General features: G+C 47.7%; 1 protein-coding gene across 1 annotated transcript in view; it reads left to right on the top strand.

Annotated features, from left to right (window-relative positions):
- Positions 1–18,180, top strand: part of JPH3 (junctophilin 3) — a 101,191-nt gene that overhangs the window by 66,119 nt on the left and 16,892 nt on the right. Inside the window, exon 3 of the mRNA XM_067539970.1 lies at positions 6,916–7,040. Within this exon, the coding sequence (XP_067396071.1) occupies positions 6,916–7,040 (125 nt within the window). The remainder of the gene's footprint in view (positions 1–6,915; positions 7,041–18,180) is intronic.

Below are 18,180 nucleotides of genomic sequence, written 5' to 3' on the forward strand. Positions count from 1 at the left end.
CCCTTCTTCCCATGGGGGTTCTGCAGTGGTCCAGCTCTGTGGGTTGAGAGGGATTTAAGGGGGACCAGGCTGTGTTGCATTCTCCCATCGAAACCCGCAGGACACAGCAGTACAGGTTACCACAGACAGAGTCCTCAAACCAGACTTAGCCCCGGGACCAGGGGGGTTCCCTGGTGGAGGGGAATGCCCCAGTGACATCAAGCTGGTTTAGCTGGCTCTATGCCACCCATTCTCCATTCCCTCTTCCTCTGAAGGGGGTGTTCTAGGGCATGTCAGGGGAATAGCTGGACCACCCCGTGCACTTGGGATCCTGGCTGGTGGAGTAGCCTTGAGAGGGCTGTCCAGCCGGCATTAGAGCATCCCAGGATATGTCTACACTGCAGTTAGACACCTGCAGCTGGCCTGTGCCAGCTGTCTCAGGCTCCTGACATTTGAACTAAGGGGCTGGTTAATTGCAGTGTAGATGGGGCTGCAGCTCTCCCACCTTGCAGGGTCCTAAAGCCCAGGCTCCAGCCTGAGCATCTACACTGCAATTAAACTGACTCACAGCCCGGGGCCAAGTCAGCTGGCATGGGCCAAGCTGCGGGTATCTAATTGTAGTGTAGACCTACCCCCAGCACCCACTTTGACTGGCACCGGTTTGAGCCGTAGGGTCTGGGGAGCAGAAATTTAGCATAATGCCATCTCTGCATACCAGCTGAACCAAGCAGAGCCCTGCAGTCATCCCCTCTACGCAGTGGGGTCCTCTTGGGAGGGCCCGATTTCCCTGGTGTCCATAGGCATCACACAGCACTGGCCCGTGACCCTGCATTTCCTGACAGTAGCTAATTGCAGACAGAATTCAATGTTACTTAAACCCATTGTTGTGCCTGGGTGTCTGCTCGAAAACAAGACGTGTGATTGCAAAGAACGAACGGAAGCAAGATCAGGGCCCAAATTAGGTTCCCACAGGCTCTCAATCCCACCTATAATTTCCTGCTTTGTAAAACTACCCTCTCCAAATTTAGACAATTATGAAGGACACAACAGCAGGACAAGAGGAGAGGCCTTTTGTTTTGTCTTTTTTAAGTCTCAAAAGATTCAGGGGACAAACAATAAAGCAGCGTGTGCTGTGAAAACATCAGAAAATGTCTGTAAGTAAAAGGCACCATTTCAGCTCTTAAGAGATGCAACAGAGCCCCAAACTGTATACTGACAATTGTGTGTGGTGAGGGGCATACATTCTATAAACCTTAGCCCTCCCTGCAAAAAGTGTTAGACGAGAGAGGAACATATATATTTAAAAAACACCACCACTCTGGAAAAGCATAATGGGCCTAACAAGTGCCTTGTTAAACTTCCTGGCTGAATCATTTTCCTTTGGCAGCATCACATCTGCGCTACAAGGTCTTTGAGGAAATAGCCATGCTTTCAGACCTGTTGGTGCTACAGAACTAATAATGATTTAATAAATAAATGATTAATAAATAGAAACCGAGGTTTTTAGAACAGAGGAAAAGCTATTGCACCTTGGATTTAAAAAAAAAAAAAAATCAATCTCCAGTTGTCAATGCAACTATGGGCATTATATCCCGATGCAGGCCACACACAGTCAGCCCTCAGTGCACTATGACAATCAGCTATAGGACTAATTCTGAGCTGATGTGAATTGAAACAGATCTTTTGAGAAGATATCCCCTCGGCTAGAGGGGGGCGGGGGCAGAGTCTCAGAGCCCAGGCTGCAGCCTGAACTTCTACACTGCAATTTTTCCAAGTGAGCTGACTTGGGCTCTGAGGCTGGGTGCTGTGGGGTTTTTTCACCACAGTATAGACGTACCCTTCATCTCAGGGGTTTGGTTTACACATGACTCTGTCACGTGTGGTACTTGCTCTCTTCCTGACTCCAGGGGGAGATTGTGTGTGGATAACTCTTGGGGATGTGCATTGTGGTGCACCGTGTGCTTTTTTATTCAAGATGTGCACCTTCCAATGGGAATGGAAAGGTCTTTGGTGGTCCTCCAGGAGCACAGTCCAGTCTTCGACCAGTACATTATGGAGCACTGGTTCAGTACCAACAGAGGGAAAAGTGCACAAATGAAACACCAGCACCACTTGTAATCAATCAGACACTGGCAACTGGGACTCTCTCATCCCGGCAGCCACCAGCGCTGACCCTGCTTAGCTTGTCAGACCTGACAGCAGCCACAGCACCAGGTGCCGTGACTGTAAGCAATATTTATAGCTAGGCATGGCAGAATTTTTTTTTTTTTTTTTTTGGTGATTTTAGCAGGTTTATTGAGGTTAATTTTTTAGCTTTTTTTACATTTAAGTTTCCATAGTTGTGGGAAATGATGGGATCAGACGTTATTTAACAACAGACACTGAGAGTCAAACAGCTAAATGGTTAATGGTTATAACCATTATAATGGTTAAAACACAAATTGTCAACCTCACATGTCAAAATACACAAAGTAAATATTCTTAAATCAAACTCACTAAGTTCTCAAGCAGCATTTTTCTTACTTTACCTAAGCTGTAAGTGTCTATTAGTATAGAGGGAAATGTTTTCTCAGTTTGTGCATGTCCAGCAAAATCACTGTTTAGCAACATTTACTGATAAAAAGCTAATCCTTCCAAGCCTAGCTACAGGCATGTATGAAATCCCAAAAGGACCCATCCAAAGAAGGTGTGATTATACGTTTTGCATGTTTTTGAACCCTGAATTTCTGCAGTGAGCTGAACTGGATTCATGGTGAGTTTTAGTTTTCCAGCAGGTGGCTGGGCACAGCCTGAAGATAGAATTTCCTTCCTAAGCCCTGGCGCCAGTGAAGAAGAAGAAAGCCTGCTCATTGTACCCTGCAGTTTCTAGAGCTAGACCTTGGCTGGCATGGCCACACTGAATTAGGCTGTGTGTGTAGTTAAAAAGGGTAATACTGCCAGCATTGAGCTATGAGACAAATAGGAGCCTGGCGACTCTTCAGCTCTGCACTCCGAGCTCCTCTGGCGCAATCCCCTTTGAAAGGGAAAGCAGAACTTGTGTGATCTTTGCACACGTCCTGTCGGTTTCATCTTTACTCAGTGGATTGCACTGTTTTTGCCTCCTTGCTCCCTTAGGTCAAACTAGCTGATAAAGTCAAACTGTCCCCCTGTCTGTTCCATGCACCATCACAAATAGTCACCAGGAGCAGACTCCTTCTTTTGGGTGTCTTGCTTGCTCTCTGGAGAACGTTGTAGTGTAAAGTACTGCACTAGTCAAAGCAAGTGTTTTAATCGCTCTGCCCGAGACCAAAGGCCAAGAATGTTTGTTTTCTTCTACAGCACTTTTTAAAAAGAAGTTTATATATTTGAGAAACTCTGGGGACTGGCCATAAACATTACCAGAATGATTGCAGATGCAGCACCTTGAATTGGAGAGGGTTCAGAGAAGTGCCCCAAGAATGACTTAAGGATTGGAAAACCTGCCTTATGTTGATAGCCCCAAGGAGCTCAATCTCTATAGTTCAGGGGTGGGGAACCTTTTCCCTGCCAAGGGCCATTTTGACATGCCTACGGTCATTCGCGAGCCATGCCGAAAAGGGGCACTGCCCGCCGCCGCCGTGAAACCGCGCCGCCGCCCACTCCACCCCCGCCGCCGAAATGCCGCCGCCGTTTCCGCCTTTTCGGCGGCGCAGTTTTACAGTGTCCGCGGAGTGCCGTGGACCAGTGACCGCCTCCGAACTCCCCCGCCGCCGAAAATGAGCAGACGGCGGCGGGGTTTCGGCGGCAAGCTTAAGGCGGCGCGCACTTCCCGCCCGCCCGCGGGCCGGATTAAATTCTTTCGCGGGCCGGATCCGGCCCACGGGCCGGAGGTTCCCCACCCCTGCTATAGTTTAACAAACAGAAGGTTACGGGTGCCTTGATCGCAATCTGTCAGCGCCTACACAGGGTAAAAAATTGTGATAACGGGCTCTTCCATCTAGCAGAGAAAGGTCCGACGTGATCCAATGGCTGGACATTGAAGCTAGACAAATTCAGACAGGAAATAAGCCGCAAGTTTGTTCTAATGGTTAATTACCCTCATTGTTAAATTTTACCAAGGGTTGTGGTGGAGCCTCCGTGAGAGAGAGAGTCAGTGTTAAAATCAAGACTGGATTTTTAAAAAAACCAAAACCAAACAACCAACCATCCACTAGTTCAAACAGGAATTAGCTCAGGGAAGTCCTATGCCTGTGTTGTTATACAGGAGGTCAGACCAGACAATGCTGCTCCCTTCTTGCCTTTTAATCTATGAATCTATGGAAAATAGCTCTTAAGGAACTGGCTACAGTGGTTTGCTATCCATGCTACTCCAGTGGAGATGCTGTAAATACCATCAATCCTGCAAAATGAAGCCACCTTCAATAGTTCGTTAGGAACTACCCATCTCCATGCCCACGACACCACTATAAAACTTTAGGGCCTGGCTATATCACATATATATCTCCACTGCTATCACACTGCCACCTTAAATAACAACTCTTCAGGAGCTAGTCATATCAATTCCATCCGCTACTACACAGGAGCCAATTTTATATAAATCCAGCATTTGTTAAAGAAACTGTCAACAAGTGACAGGGCATTACAGCTTCCTGCAGTTATGCACTGGGCTGATATTAATACCCGTGCTCTCTTGTTACAGAATAACTGCAGATGCAGGTGCATATTAATGGTACTTTCTAACCTTGACTCAAATAACTGATCACACACAAAAAACCCTGCATTTATTTTGGGCATACTTAGTACTTGTTTTGGAGGGTTTTTTTGTTTTTTTTTAAACTATATTGTGTAGAACGTGGCCTATTGCCGTTCTTATGTGCCATGTATGAGAAACAGGTTTAGAAAATTGAGAGAGAATTCAGAGATCAGCAACAAAAGCAATTAAGAGAGCTGGAGGGACGGATTTGGGGGTAGTGGTGGGGTGCGGGGGGAGGGTCAGTCTATTTATAGTGCTCCTTTCACCATGATGTCTAGGCACTAACTTCTTTTAAGGGCACATCTATAGATTGGCTAAGAGACGGGGGGTATAGGAGAATTGTTTGCCATTATTCAAAGGAGGCGTACACCAAGGACAGAGAGGGATTGTATAAGAGCAAGTCATTCAGAGCAGTGGGATGAAATTAAGAAAAACGCAGGCTACTGGGGACACTGCATGATCAGCCTGTAGAAAAGTCCCGCAAGGGAAGTGGTGTTAGGGTCAGGACTTGGGACTTTGAAAACGGGGGATTGATAATGACCTATAAAAAGGTACAGCAGCTAGGGCTGGTTGAAAACTCAGTGTCACCTGTCTTTCAGGGGAAATTTCTTTTTGAAATACAAGATTTTGTGAAAACTGCTTTTCAGGAAAAATTTCAACTTTCCAATCAAGAAAGAACTTCGATGTTCTGAATAAATTTTTTTTGGTTTTTGGCCCAAAAAAATCACCAGAAGTGCTGTCTTGGTGCCTCATGGGAGCTGTAGTTTGTGTGCCCGGTACCCCTAATCTTTTCTATGGACTAGATTCCCAAACCAGACTACATCTCCCATGGTGCACCATGGCCAAGGACTCCCTATTGGCTCAAGAGAAGAGACCTGGGAGATGTAGTCCAGCTAGAAAGCTCGACCTATAAAGAGAATGGGATCATTAGTGAATAATTAAAAATAAATAAATAAAAAGGCTTATCCCTCTCCACACCCACCCCAAATATTCCTGAACGAAACAAACATGAAAAATTTGGAGGGGGGAGGGAGGAGTTCATTTTGGGTCAGTGTTTTCTTTTGTTTGTCCCAAAACAATTTTTTGCGCTTTGGCCATCAAACCAAAAGAAAAAAAACCCACAAACCTCCAAAAACCAAACTAGCTAAATTTTGAAACACAATATCTTTAGAGGTGAAAAGTCAAAAAAGTGTTTCATTTTGAGGATGAAAAAACAAAATGTTTTGATTTAAAAAAAAACAAACAAACAAACTCCTCATTTTTTCCCCAGCTGAAACTATTTGGCAAATTCAACCTCAAGTCGAGCAAAAAACTACATGTGATCTAAACTGCATTTTTGGGTGAATAAATTTGTCCAAAAAACTTCACACCGTTAATAGTTGTGGACCCTTCCCCAATCTACAAGCCTCCACGAAGCACCATGATGGCATTTCCAATTGAAACTTTTGCTTTTCAACTAAAGTTTTCACTGACAACTTTTTGCTGAAAAGTCCAAGGTTTCCACAGAAAACACCTGGTTTCTAACTAGCAGGGGACTGCAGAGTATAATTCTGCTGCTGCTGAGGTGACCCACAAGTTCGGATTCTGAGATGAAGGAGTTTTGATGAGGTTGTGGATTCCTGCTCAGAATGCTCATTAGCCAGTTAATGGTCCATTTCCCAAATCAATGCTGGAATTTAGCATCAGCCCATCTGTTTTAGGAGTTAGCACTGGCAAGCGCTGAGTGGCTCCTGGAGAAGCTGAGCACATGCAGCTTTTCTGGACACGCTGAAGGCCTTTGCCATGACTTGGAGTTGCGCAGCACTTCAAAGGACTGGGTTCTTAGTGCACATTTAATAGCCAGTATTTTCAACTAGACCAATTCCTTTGCTTGCGAACAACTGCCACCGCAAACCCTTGATAAAGGGTCGCTGCAGGGACTGTCTCATGGGGAGAGGTTCCCATTGAAGTGTGGCTTTTGTAGCTGATCTGTTTGCTATAGGAGGTACCTTTTGCAGAAACAGGTTCAAGTGGACACCAGCCGGACACTGGACAGTCACAGGGATGGTGCCTTAGCCCAGAAGAAAAGCTCTGGGTTTAGCTAGGTAACTAATCTGGGGGTAAAGCGAGCTCTGATGAGCAAGGACAGCAATGATCATTGCTAGTGCAGCAGCTTTTTGAATGATGCCTCTTTCCCATTGAATAACTGAGGTAGCTAAGTTAGTCTTTGTCTCATTCTCTTGCAGGACTTCCCACTCCAGGGCTAAAGCGGATGCGGCTGTGACAGCAGCTCAGAAAGCTCAGGAGGAAGCTCGGGTTGCCAGGATCACTGCCAGAGAGTTTTCGCCTTCCTTCCAACACAGGGAAAATGGTCAGTCTGCGTTGCCGAGCCTGCCAGACTCCTAGGATGACTTCATTTTGTGTGTGCGTGCATGTGTCATATGATACAATGCACAGTGAGGCTGTTTCTTTGGGGGACGGGGGAGGGGGGGGTGTTCCTCTAGGGCAGGCCCAGAGCTACTGGAGGGCAAAGAGGACGTGATTATTGATATTGCTCCTGTGCTTCTGTTTCAGCACTTAGCCAGTCCATACATGCCTCCTTTCAGCTCCCTGCACCTGACCTGCCTCTCTTCAGCTTTCCAAAATATTCTTCCACCCAACCCTGCTCAGCTCAGATTTTGATTCAATGCGAGGACCACAGAGCATAAAGGCAGTTTTTTTCCTGGGTTTCCAAAGCCACTAGACTTGTGCAGCACCCAGCTCGGGGCTATCTGCCCCTCCCAGCCCTGTGGGAATCACCCAGCCAAAAGCAGGCATGCAGAGACACAGATCACCTGTCTTTCACTTGATGGGGATGAGTGTTTCATGAATCCCAGTGCTCTTGTGGGGAGGCAAATGTTCTCCACCTGCATTCAGTGGAACGCCACTTGTGTGTTACCAAGTCACAATTTTATCATGAGTCCTGCAATAATTTTACTTCAAACCCCAGCTCCTGGAGTTTTATGATTATATGAAAAATCTCAACTCCCATTAAAAAAAAAAGTTTCTAACCCAACATTTATTTATTTTAAAAATGTTCTGATTTAAGACAATCTTCATGTTTCTGGGGGCCTGTCTGATGAGGGGCTGGCAACACTGCTGTTTTGTTTGTTTCACTTCTTCCTCCTTTCCCTACCAATATATGAGTTGGAGTGTGGTTGTGCTCCTCGGTGAATGATCATGTGCATCATAGGTAGTGTAATCTTGGATAGAGGCATTGGAGCGGGACTAGGCAAAATGGATTATATTCCCAGCTCTGCCCCACGCCAGCCAGGTGACTTTGGGCTAGTCACTGCTCCATGCCTCAGTTTCCCCATCTGTAAAATGAGGATAAGGATACTGACCTCCTATGTAAAGTGCTTTGAGAAGCATTGTATAAGAGCTAGGTGGTATTATTGTAGGCTTATGTCCTCTGGTGATCATGTGTAATTGTGTGTTTGCATCTGTGAAAGCGCACGCGCGTGCGTGTGTGTAAGTAAAACACAGGCAAAGAGAGGATTTGTGCACATAGGTCTGTCTGTGCATGGAAGGGGATTCCGCGGTTGTAGCGTCCGTGCCTGGGAGCAGAAGCCCTATCAGAGGCAGTTCAGCAGCCAGTGAGTCAGAGGAAGTGTCAGCTCAGTCTCCCATAAAGCCGGGCTTGGAAGCAGCTTGTTTTCCTCTGGACTCAACCTTGCTGCTTGATGTTTGGTCCTTCGTTTTGCCCATCACGGCATGAAATCTGTCAGGGTCGTAGAACGGCCGAGTATTTAGGGACAACAGGGTTGATCTCATGTAAGATTCGTGGAGAAGCCAAGCCAAGCCTCAAATAAATGAGTAAGTGAATAAAAACAGGCAGGAGGGTTATGCTAGGCCACAAAAGTTCCCAAGGCAAATCACTTCCTTAAAGAGAGAGAGTCTGTGCCTGCGCATGCACACCAGGGAGTAGGAGGGGGACAGTGTAAGTGGGAATAGTGGGGAAGATCTAAGACTAAACTGCATTAATTAACATATGTGAATGGGATTATTCAAAAATGTTAGCAGACTGCACTCTCATTAGAAGGCAGCTGCCTTCAGTTTTTCCTCAAGCTCTTCAATCGGAGGTTACTCATCCATCTTAATTGCTTCAGTGTCTGAGGCCAGTGACTCATTACGTTGGTGCTTGTCTCCCTGAGTCACTGCCCCAGTGCAGCATGAAGGGATTGGGCCACCTTTAGGACAGTATGTTCCATCCACTTGTTGTAGTCAAAGATCCATGGTGCTTTTCGTAAGCCTTGGGAGGGCTAGTCATCATGCCCCAGCCAAATTCCAATTTGAGTGCATACGTTTTCCTTGCCTGGGTTCTCACGTTCTGTCAATTAGATGTGAGATTCATCTTCACTTCCCATTGGGTATTGTTCCTGCGAGCTGTAGAACAGTTTACATGTGCCACCCAAGAGGTGGCTGCATTTCACTGGTGCCTGATAGGATTCTCATGAGAGAGAGAAAGCTGAATTCATCCCTTGTGTAATTCCACTAGCTCCACAGAGTTACACTGGGAGTGTCTTGCGCACATTAGGTAAAAATTGTGTCTCCTTTGGCAACCTTATACATGAACTGCACCATATGCCACAGTCCCTTTCCGCAGGGAAACTGTGCTGATGAGCCTTCCTTGAGATCACGTGTTTGTGTACCTTAGATGGCTCCAGGAAGCCCTTCCCATTGTTATAATGCATAGGTCTATTTGATTACATAAAACATTTCAGATATTGGTGTACAGGAAAATCCTTGTGTGGCAGGAAGATGGACTAGTGATGAACCCAGAGGACTTTTCCATCTGATGATGGAAAGACATTCATAAGCACGATGCTTGCTGGTTGAGGGCAGGGTGATAATGGAAATGTTACATAACTTAAGGGTTATATAGACATAGCCATTAAAATGCCCAGATTTGAGATTTCTCCATCGCCTTGGGGTGAAGCATTAGCTTAATGCACTCCGTATGGAAAATTCTATAGACATGAAGATGGGACTTTATGCCTCTTGAGTAATTTCTATAGAGCCCCAATTGAATTTTAAGGGTCACCATCAACGTAAACCACACTCCTTCTTGAAAATTTTTCTCCCCTGCTATTGTTACTGCTAACTTCTCAAACGACTGTAACGAAAAGGAATTAGAGGAAGAAAATATTTTCTTGATTTTTTTAAGTGTGGTCCCGCTGTGTATTTATTTGAATGTAGTCAGTTGCGTTATTTCCCCCTTGTTAGTCGCTCTGTCATTTCCCCCTGTTTGTGGGTCTTTCACACAGCAGCAAGGGAGAGGAAGGCATTTTTAAAAGCAGGTTGTGAACTCACCAAAGTGGTCAGGAGGTCTCCAACAGGGATTTTTATCCAGTTTTTTTTAAAGATGATATATTTCAGGTTGACTGGGTCCCTTTTATAGAGATAATAACCATAGCCATCCCCTATGGCAGGGTGTAACAAAGTCACCGCCTCCAGAACACCCCTGACCCCATCATGACCTGGGGTGGCCCTGCAGCTTCCACACCTCAATTTCCCTGCAGAGACTTGGCCCTCCAGCCAAGTAATTAACAAAAGTCCACCCCTTCCAGGGTATCCAATTCCAAAAACAAAACACCAAGTCTTTGCCCCAGCCTCCAGCCCTTCCTTCCCCAGGGGTCTGTCTTCTCTTCTCAAATTCAGGCACTTATCTGACCACACGCTGGGCTCAGCGTACACCCTTTCCTTTTCTCATCCCCCCCCCCCTCAGGGTTTCTCTTTCACAAGCAACCACTCCCAAGTCTTCCTACCTGGAGTCCTCCACACACTTCTCTCTGCCTGGCTTGTGTGCTCCTCTGGCCTCCTCACAACTGTCTGCTTCTCTCTTTAGCCAGCTATCCACTGCTGGGCTTCCTCCTAAGTCCCAGCCTGCACAGGTGTAAGAGAGCAGGGCTAATTGCACAGGGCTGACAGACCCAGGGCCCACTGGCCCTTAAAGGGGCAAGCCACCTGTTAGATCAGGATATAATTCTCTACTAAATTTGAATGGAGGATCTCACAAGGAATCAGGAGAAATACACAGAGAGACCTCCAGGCACCCACTGTTAAACACGCCTCCTGTATTCCATCGTCCATCACATGTCAAGGTTAGTCTCAGGTTGTTTCCAGACCCCAGTGGCTATCAAATAATGCTGTCGATTTAAAGTTTCCCAAAGCTACGCAGTCTGATTAAAAACAGTCACTGGCCCTACCCTGCCCCGGTCTACGGTTCCCATATTCCAGTCAGATTCCATGGCTGGGGTGGTGATACCAGATAGTGGAGTGTCACGGAGTAGGTTGGTCTGGAAGCAGAGAAGAAGGGGGATAAAAGGATCTGTGTAGTGCCTTCTGTGTCACATGTGCAGCATGGATCATTCAGCGGGTGCTGTAATTCTAGGGGTCGCTGTCTGCTTTGCCTGGTTTCCACTGGACACAGCAAAGCGGAAAGGAGACCAGAAGGGGGCCAGTTGTGGGTCCCTAAACCTGGGGTTGTTCTATGCCAGCTGCGCTAATATATGCTGGCTGGTGTTAGCCCCTGGGAGCCATCCGCTAGCTGGGAATTGCCGTCGCACGGTGTTCTCTAGCCCATCCTTCTCCTGTCCCCAGCATGGCTCCTACACTACAGACCACGGGACCCAGCTACACTGGCTGTATTTCCGCTACACGTGAGGGGGATGGGGAAGAATCCATAGCTGGAGAAAGGCAACCAGTTTCTGACCCCTTTGTGCCACCAGAATGACAGAGGGGATGCAGCCGTTCTGAGAATCTGACCCTAAAGGTGTAAAAATGTTCCCCCCCAAGTGTGGACTGGCTCCTCTGAGACTCTACTCATGGTCTCCCTCCCTGTCATTGCTTTTCAAGTTCCAACGCTTTTGTTTCGTGCTGTCAAAAAAACAATCCCTCCCTGCCCCGCAAAATGGGTCATCTGTCAGCAGTGTGTTTAGCTCGGGCACATTTGTCGTTTGTAGGATGGGGCTGGCACTCTGCCTCCGCTCCTCACTTGACTACAGCACGTATTGTAGCATTCACTCCGCACTGTATTTCCTTTGTTCTTACGGCATGTGCATGTGTGCATGTGTCTTTGCCCTGAAACATTTCTGACCAGTTTCCTCTCTACCTTTCCATGAACCTCGGAGGGAAAATCTCTCCTCCACTACCCCAGATTTACAAAATGTCCAGGTGGATCCTTGACATCTGTAGCCTTCTCCCAGTATCCATTCTGTGCATGCCATGCTCATCCAAATGGCAAAGCGGAGCATGAAATAACCCCCTAGACCTTAATTATGGATGCCAATCTGCCTCTCTGTAATGAGCTTGAACGGGGGAGGTGGGGTTTGAAATCTGGATCTAAAGCTGAACTGTCCCAAGTCAGAATGAGTTTGGTTTTAGTCCATTATTAAAATACGTTCTTGATCCTGCAAGCTTTTCTATCCATCAGAGGAGTGAGGTTCTGGAGCCTGCTTCCAACAGGAGGAGTGGTGGCAAACAACCAAACTAGTTTTAAGATGGAGCTTGGTCCATTTATGAATGGGTGTTATATGAGAGGGTTGCCTGGGATAGCTGGTCCCTAGGAGGTCCCGTCCAGTTCTATGTTCGGGGGTAATGGGCCAGACCCATCCAGACACAAACGCACTCGTGCCTGCACCCTGAATATCTACCATGCTGTATTTCCTTTTGCTAGCCAGAGAGGGGCTTGCATTCTGGACAGAACCATTGATAACATAAGCAAGAAAATTCAGTAAAGGGACCATGGCTGTTCTGTGAGCAAATGTGGATCTGACTGAAATATCCCTCTGGGTTATCACTTCCTCTCAGAGTTACAATCCAGATATCACAGATCTGAGCTTTTTAACAGGTCTTCACACTCCCCGGGGTTATTTCATCCCTGAGATATTCAATGTCTACATCTCCTATTGCCAAGAGACATTTCCTTTTTCACATTGCCTCTTGAAAAAGACTTTTGAGGTAATACATTTTTTATTAGTTTCTTGGCCGGGACCTGGTGTTTGATTTGTGCTGGGATTTGTGGGTCTGATATTCGTATTTGGGGGGGTTGTGTGTGTGCGTGTGTTAGTTTCCACTTAAACCGCATTAAGAAACAAATTCCCCAGCCAAGACATGGCGTGAAACCTGGAAATGCATGTTGAACAATTCAGGCTGGTAAATGCAGCCTACCTTTCCTGCTTGCAGCTCTGTAACCGCAGGCTGCGAACTTGTCAGCATTCACAAGCTGGGCAGGGTCGGGAGTTGGATGGCAGTCTTCCAGGAGAAAGCCAGGTGCTGCATGCGGTGATGTTGGTAGGGTTCCTTGGCCCTGTAATACTGGAGAAGAGGTAAAATGAAAGGTCCCTTCCAGGAGTGGTCATTAAAGAGCCCACTGCCCTTTTTGAAAGAGTAGGCCGTCCTCTGGCCTATTTCTAACTTTCATTACATTTTACCTGCCTAAAAGTCTCCTTGTACTTCCAGTAGGACCTGGTCTTCTATTCCACTTCCTGTCCTCAGTTGTTTGTGTAATGTGTTGTGTAACAACACTGCTGTTAACCGGCTGCCATGTTCTGCCTCAGAGGTGGCTGCATTCCAGTGGTGTGGTAATCCTTTGGTCTTTGGGATCTTTTAGGGAGAAGGTGCTACAGAAACGTGTGATATTTGTTATTGCCTGAACAGAACTTTTTAAATACAAAACAAAATATACCTTTAAAGGGCTTTCCTCCCTCTCTGCAGAAAGCCTGATTTCCTCTTCCTATATTTCCCCTCTTTTTCCCTTAAAATGTCCAATATCACTGTCATTTAACCCAACACTAGAGCCCTACCTTGCACACCACAGTGCTTCTTTCAGGCACCCATAGGATGTGAGATCCTAGCATAGGGGTGTGGTGTAAAGACAGCAACTCTGCCCCAAAGACAAGATGCCACAAGAGAGTGCGACAAACAGGAGAAGGGATGAAGGGCAAGGGAGATAAGGGTGATGAAAAAAACATTGCATGGTTCCACAGGTAGCTGCAGACATCACAGGTACGGTGGCTCGGGGAAGGGATTTGAAGGCCAGAGTGGTTCCATGGCTGAGATGGGGGAGGATATTCAACATTTTAGCGGCGGTGGGAAAGAAGGTGCCAAGACGCTGGTGGGTGAAGCAGACGAGGGGGCGGGGGAGGCGGGCAGGGGCGACTCAATGAGCCACAGGAACAGATAAATAGGGCGGGACACCGAGTGAGGGCAAGAAACCGGAACTGGATGCAGTGGGAAAAGGGGGAGCCAGGGGAGGTATTCAGAGCAGGGCGTGACAGGGTGAATGACACGCGGGAAGATGATTGCAGCTGCTGTGCTTTGAATGGACTGGAGAGGGCACGCCAGGGCCCGGAGCAGAGGGCAGGCCAATCGCTAAGAGGGGATGACATGGGCATGGACGAGGGTTTTAGTTTCGGTGACTAAGAGGAGACAATGAGGGTAGGGGGATGCCCTCAAATTAGGGATTAAGATCCAAATGGGGGGGGGAGGGTCACCCCTTTGAGAGCCACTCAAGGTTTGCCTCTCACCAGATTCATTTGATTTAAAGTGACGTGGAAGTGAAGGGAACATTTCTGGGCTGCGAAGGCCCCAGAATCAAGTCTGTGAGGTGGCACCAACTGCTCGCTTCTGCCTCAGGCATCGGCCTGGGAACCAGGTCCTCGCCTGCTCCAACCCCTCCCTGGAAGCCCAGCTGCCGTGCTCTGCATTGCAGGGGCGGCAGGACACCTGGCCACCTCTCAGGAACATGAAGTTCCAGCAGGTGTTTGGATCCAACCCAACTTAACCGCAGAGTCCCCGGGTCAGACACAGACACAGTCTGCTACAGCAGCCTAGGACGTGCCGCGGCGGTTCCTTGAGACAGGAGTCCGCAGGCTCCTGTCTAGTTACAGCTCTGCAAAGTATCACAGAACGTCAAACAAATACATCCCTGCAGCCTGCGCAGGAGGGGATGCCCTGTCTCCACCCAACAGCACCCCACCCCATCTGTTCGGTGCTCTCTTCCATCGCCCCATGGCTCTCTCTGCAGTTGCTAGAGGTTGTGAGTGGCTTGGCCAGTGCTAAGACCCAAACTACGCAGGGCTTTGGTATACCTCCTGGATCTACGCCAGCCAGGGCTGAGCTAGTAAACAAGAGGTGAAATGCTCCATAGCCCTCTATCATTCTTGTAGGCCAGCATTCAGTCCCCATGGTGGTGTTCCTTTCAGTGTAGCTAGCATCCATCAGGAAACTTGATCCACAACCATTCGGAACTGCGGAGGGCATCATTTTATCAAACAGTGAAATCAGGGCTGGTTCAAGGTGCCAGGCCGACAGCCTTCTGTGTATGTCCCATCACGATGGTACCTAAACACCTCCTGGTATTTATAGCTTTGTCCTCCCAGCACCCCGTAAGGCAGGGAAATGCTCTTAGCCCTTTTGCCGATGGGAAACTCTGGCCAGGGCTAGACATAGCTACGTGGCTCAGGGGTACACAAAAGTCCACCTCCCTGAACGACATACCTACGCCGATCTAACCCACAGCACAGACGCAGAGAGGTCAATGCTTCTGTCAAGCTAGTTACCGCTGTTCTGAAAGGTGGTAGTGCAACACTGACAGAAAAACCCCTACCATCAGTGGCGGCTGCGCCTCCGCTGTCGGGGTTATGCTGGCCTTGAGACGCAGAGATCAAGGTCCAGAGCCTCCAAGGTATTTAGGCTCCTAACTGCCATTGAAATCAGGAGCCTAAATACCTTGGAGGATCTGAGCCGAAGTGATTTGCCCAAGGTCACACAGGAAGTCTGTGGCAGAGCCAGGAATTGAACCCAGGGCTGTTGAGTCCCAGTCTGATCCCTCTGTCGTCCCAGAATGGATACAGCACAGACAAATGGCAGTAAAAGCTTCTGCCACACTTCCCGTTGCCAAGCTCCCTTCTTCAAGACTTGGCCTCTTCCTGTCCGGTAACCTCTCTACTGACTCTGAAACAACCCAAAGGATTAAACATCACCTGGCAGAAGGTGGCCAGAGCGCGTTTTGCTGCTTTGCTCATTGGCTTTGGATAGCAAGACTTCAAATCCGCCGGCAGGCTGAAATCCAGACATGAACGGTGTGTAGTTCTCTTTCGCAAATTCACAATGGTTCTTCCAGGAATACCACATGCTCCAATGCTAATTTTAGCTTATAATAATTGTTGAACATTCTTGGATGCTGGAAGCCGGCAAGCCTGTACTGTGCCGCTGTCAAGTTTCCTTTAAAGGCAACACTTACATTTCAGAGAAGAACTGATTGCTTTTACCCAGGGTGGTGTGTTAATATTGACACAAGGTGCTGAGGGTAGCATATCAGTCCGGCATTACATAAGGGCTAAAAATGAGACTATCGTGTTAAGAAATGAGACCTGTCTCAAAGCACTAATCATGGGCCTGAGAAAGATCAATGGCTTACCTGAGCTAATAAAAGGGCAGCAGAATTCTATTCAATACATTAAAAAGTATCTTAGGAAGAAGTCTGAAGACAGGAGGTTGCTTAATAAGTGTCTCGTGCACAGCTTTTCATGGGTGGACAAGCCTTTAAGGCCATCACTCAATGCAGCAAAGCCTTTCTAGCATGAATAATTCCAGTGGAGTCAGTAGGTTCTACTCACAGAGCAAAAATGCGCAGGAGCAGGCTCCACAGCCCATCTGGGTAATCCCCACATTCATAGCTGAGGGGGGAGCGGACAGTGAAGCTCTGGGTTGCAGCTAATGCAGAAGAAGAGTGGATGTGCACATTGAAATAAGCCGTGTTGTTGGCTACTCTGTGCTCTAGCAAGAGATCTGCTGCGATAACAGGGTTTTGGTCCATTGGAATGGTTAGGAAGGAGTCAGGCGGGAAGAGATTGCTAAGTCCATGGAACGGAGTAACGTGGCGCACAAAGACCTCGCTGGCTCCAGCCATATCACATACACCACCTAGTAAAGCATTACAGCTGTGGGAGTGAACGCCACTGTTTACTCCAGTGCAGCAGGCCTTGATTTCCCCAGTGGCTCTCAAACTTTACAAGGAAGTTTCAAGCCCACCTCAGCCTTCCACAAGAGACAGCGATAACCAGGCAACCTGGATGTGCAGTACAGAGACTGTTGTTTAGGCTTGGCCAGCTAACCTTCAGCCTCGGCTAAACAAAGGAATCTGGACACTTGTTAGGGGGCAGCGGGGTGAAGGAAGGGTAGCTGGCTCAGTGGCGTGGCAAACTGAGGCGGGTACAAGCGCAAGGTCTAAGAAGGCCCAAGATTACTTTTTGCCGTCACACTGATAGCCTAGCTCGGAAAAATGCAAAGAACCAGTAAGGCTCGCAGAGGAAACTATTTGGGATACATTTTTAAAAGTGCTTAGCACTCGGCAACTCTCATTGAGCACAATGGGGAGTTTCCTCCCCCCCCCCCCTTTGAGAACAATGGGGAATTTCCACCCCCACCCCCCCTCCAATGAGTCCAATGGGAGCTGTTGGATGCTGGGCTCTTTTGAAAATCTTGCTTCTTGTTTTAAGCTTTTTCTAGAAAAGGATGTTCCAGAAACACCCTATTGAGGGAGGGGGCTTCAGGGTTTAGTCAAGGAGAACAAAGGGGTTGAGGGCAAAAGCTCACGCCACATACCCAGCCTGGCCCCTAGGCCTGAAGCGAAGGAAACCCACATTGCTGTGCTGTAGATGCACCCCCATGTTAAGTTTGGTTTGGTGAGAGAGAGGCCCACGCTGACTCCTCCAGGAGCTGCACCCTTTGGAGGCCAACAAGGGGGAGAGGCAATGAAATTAAAAAGCGGCAAATGCAAAACCAATAAAAGGAAATACTTTCCCACTTAACACATAAGTCGTCTGTGGAACTCACTGCCACAGCAAATTGGCGAGGAGTCAATTTAGCAAGAGTCAAAAAGGGACTGGACATTTGTACAGATAAGAATATCTAGTCGGAATAGTTAATAGTTAATAAACAAAAAGCCTGGGAGGGACAGGAAACCGCCTGCCTGAGGGCTGAAGCCATTGTCTAACTCTGAGAGACCAGGAGGAGACCTGTGCGTGGGCCAGCTTATCCCGCAGCTGTTACTGCAGGAAGCATTCATGTTACACCTGAAGCATCTGGTGTTGGCCCATCTCAGAAACAGGAGCCTGGGAATAGATGGACTTTGGGTCTCATCCAATCTGGCAATTCCTACATTCCTAACAACAGTCTGAAGAAACCCCTGCTTGAGATGTGCATCCTCACGCTCTCTGCATAAGGGGCCAAACCCTGTGCTCCCTACTCAGCTTTCACTCAGACAAATTCTTACTGAATTCTCATGAGAACAAGATCAAGAAGGAAGACTGGTCAAAGGGAGGTTAATGCCACGGACTAGGATTCAGGAGACCTGGATCCAGTTCCTGATTCTGGCACAACCTTCTTGTGTGGTCACTTAAGTCTGTCGAGGCCTCAGTTCTCCATCTGTCAAATAGGAGTAATAATGGGAACTGGTAACTTTC

This window comes from Emydura macquarii, unplaced genomic scaffold (genome assembly GCF_026122565.2).
Source record: "Emydura macquarii macquarii isolate MOO-44397 ecotype Brisbane River unplaced genomic scaffold, CSIRO-AGI_Emac_v2 contig_561, whole genome shotgun sequence".
NCBI classification, from domain to species: Eukaryota; Metazoa; Chordata; order Testudines; family Chelidae; genus Emydura; species Emydura macquarii.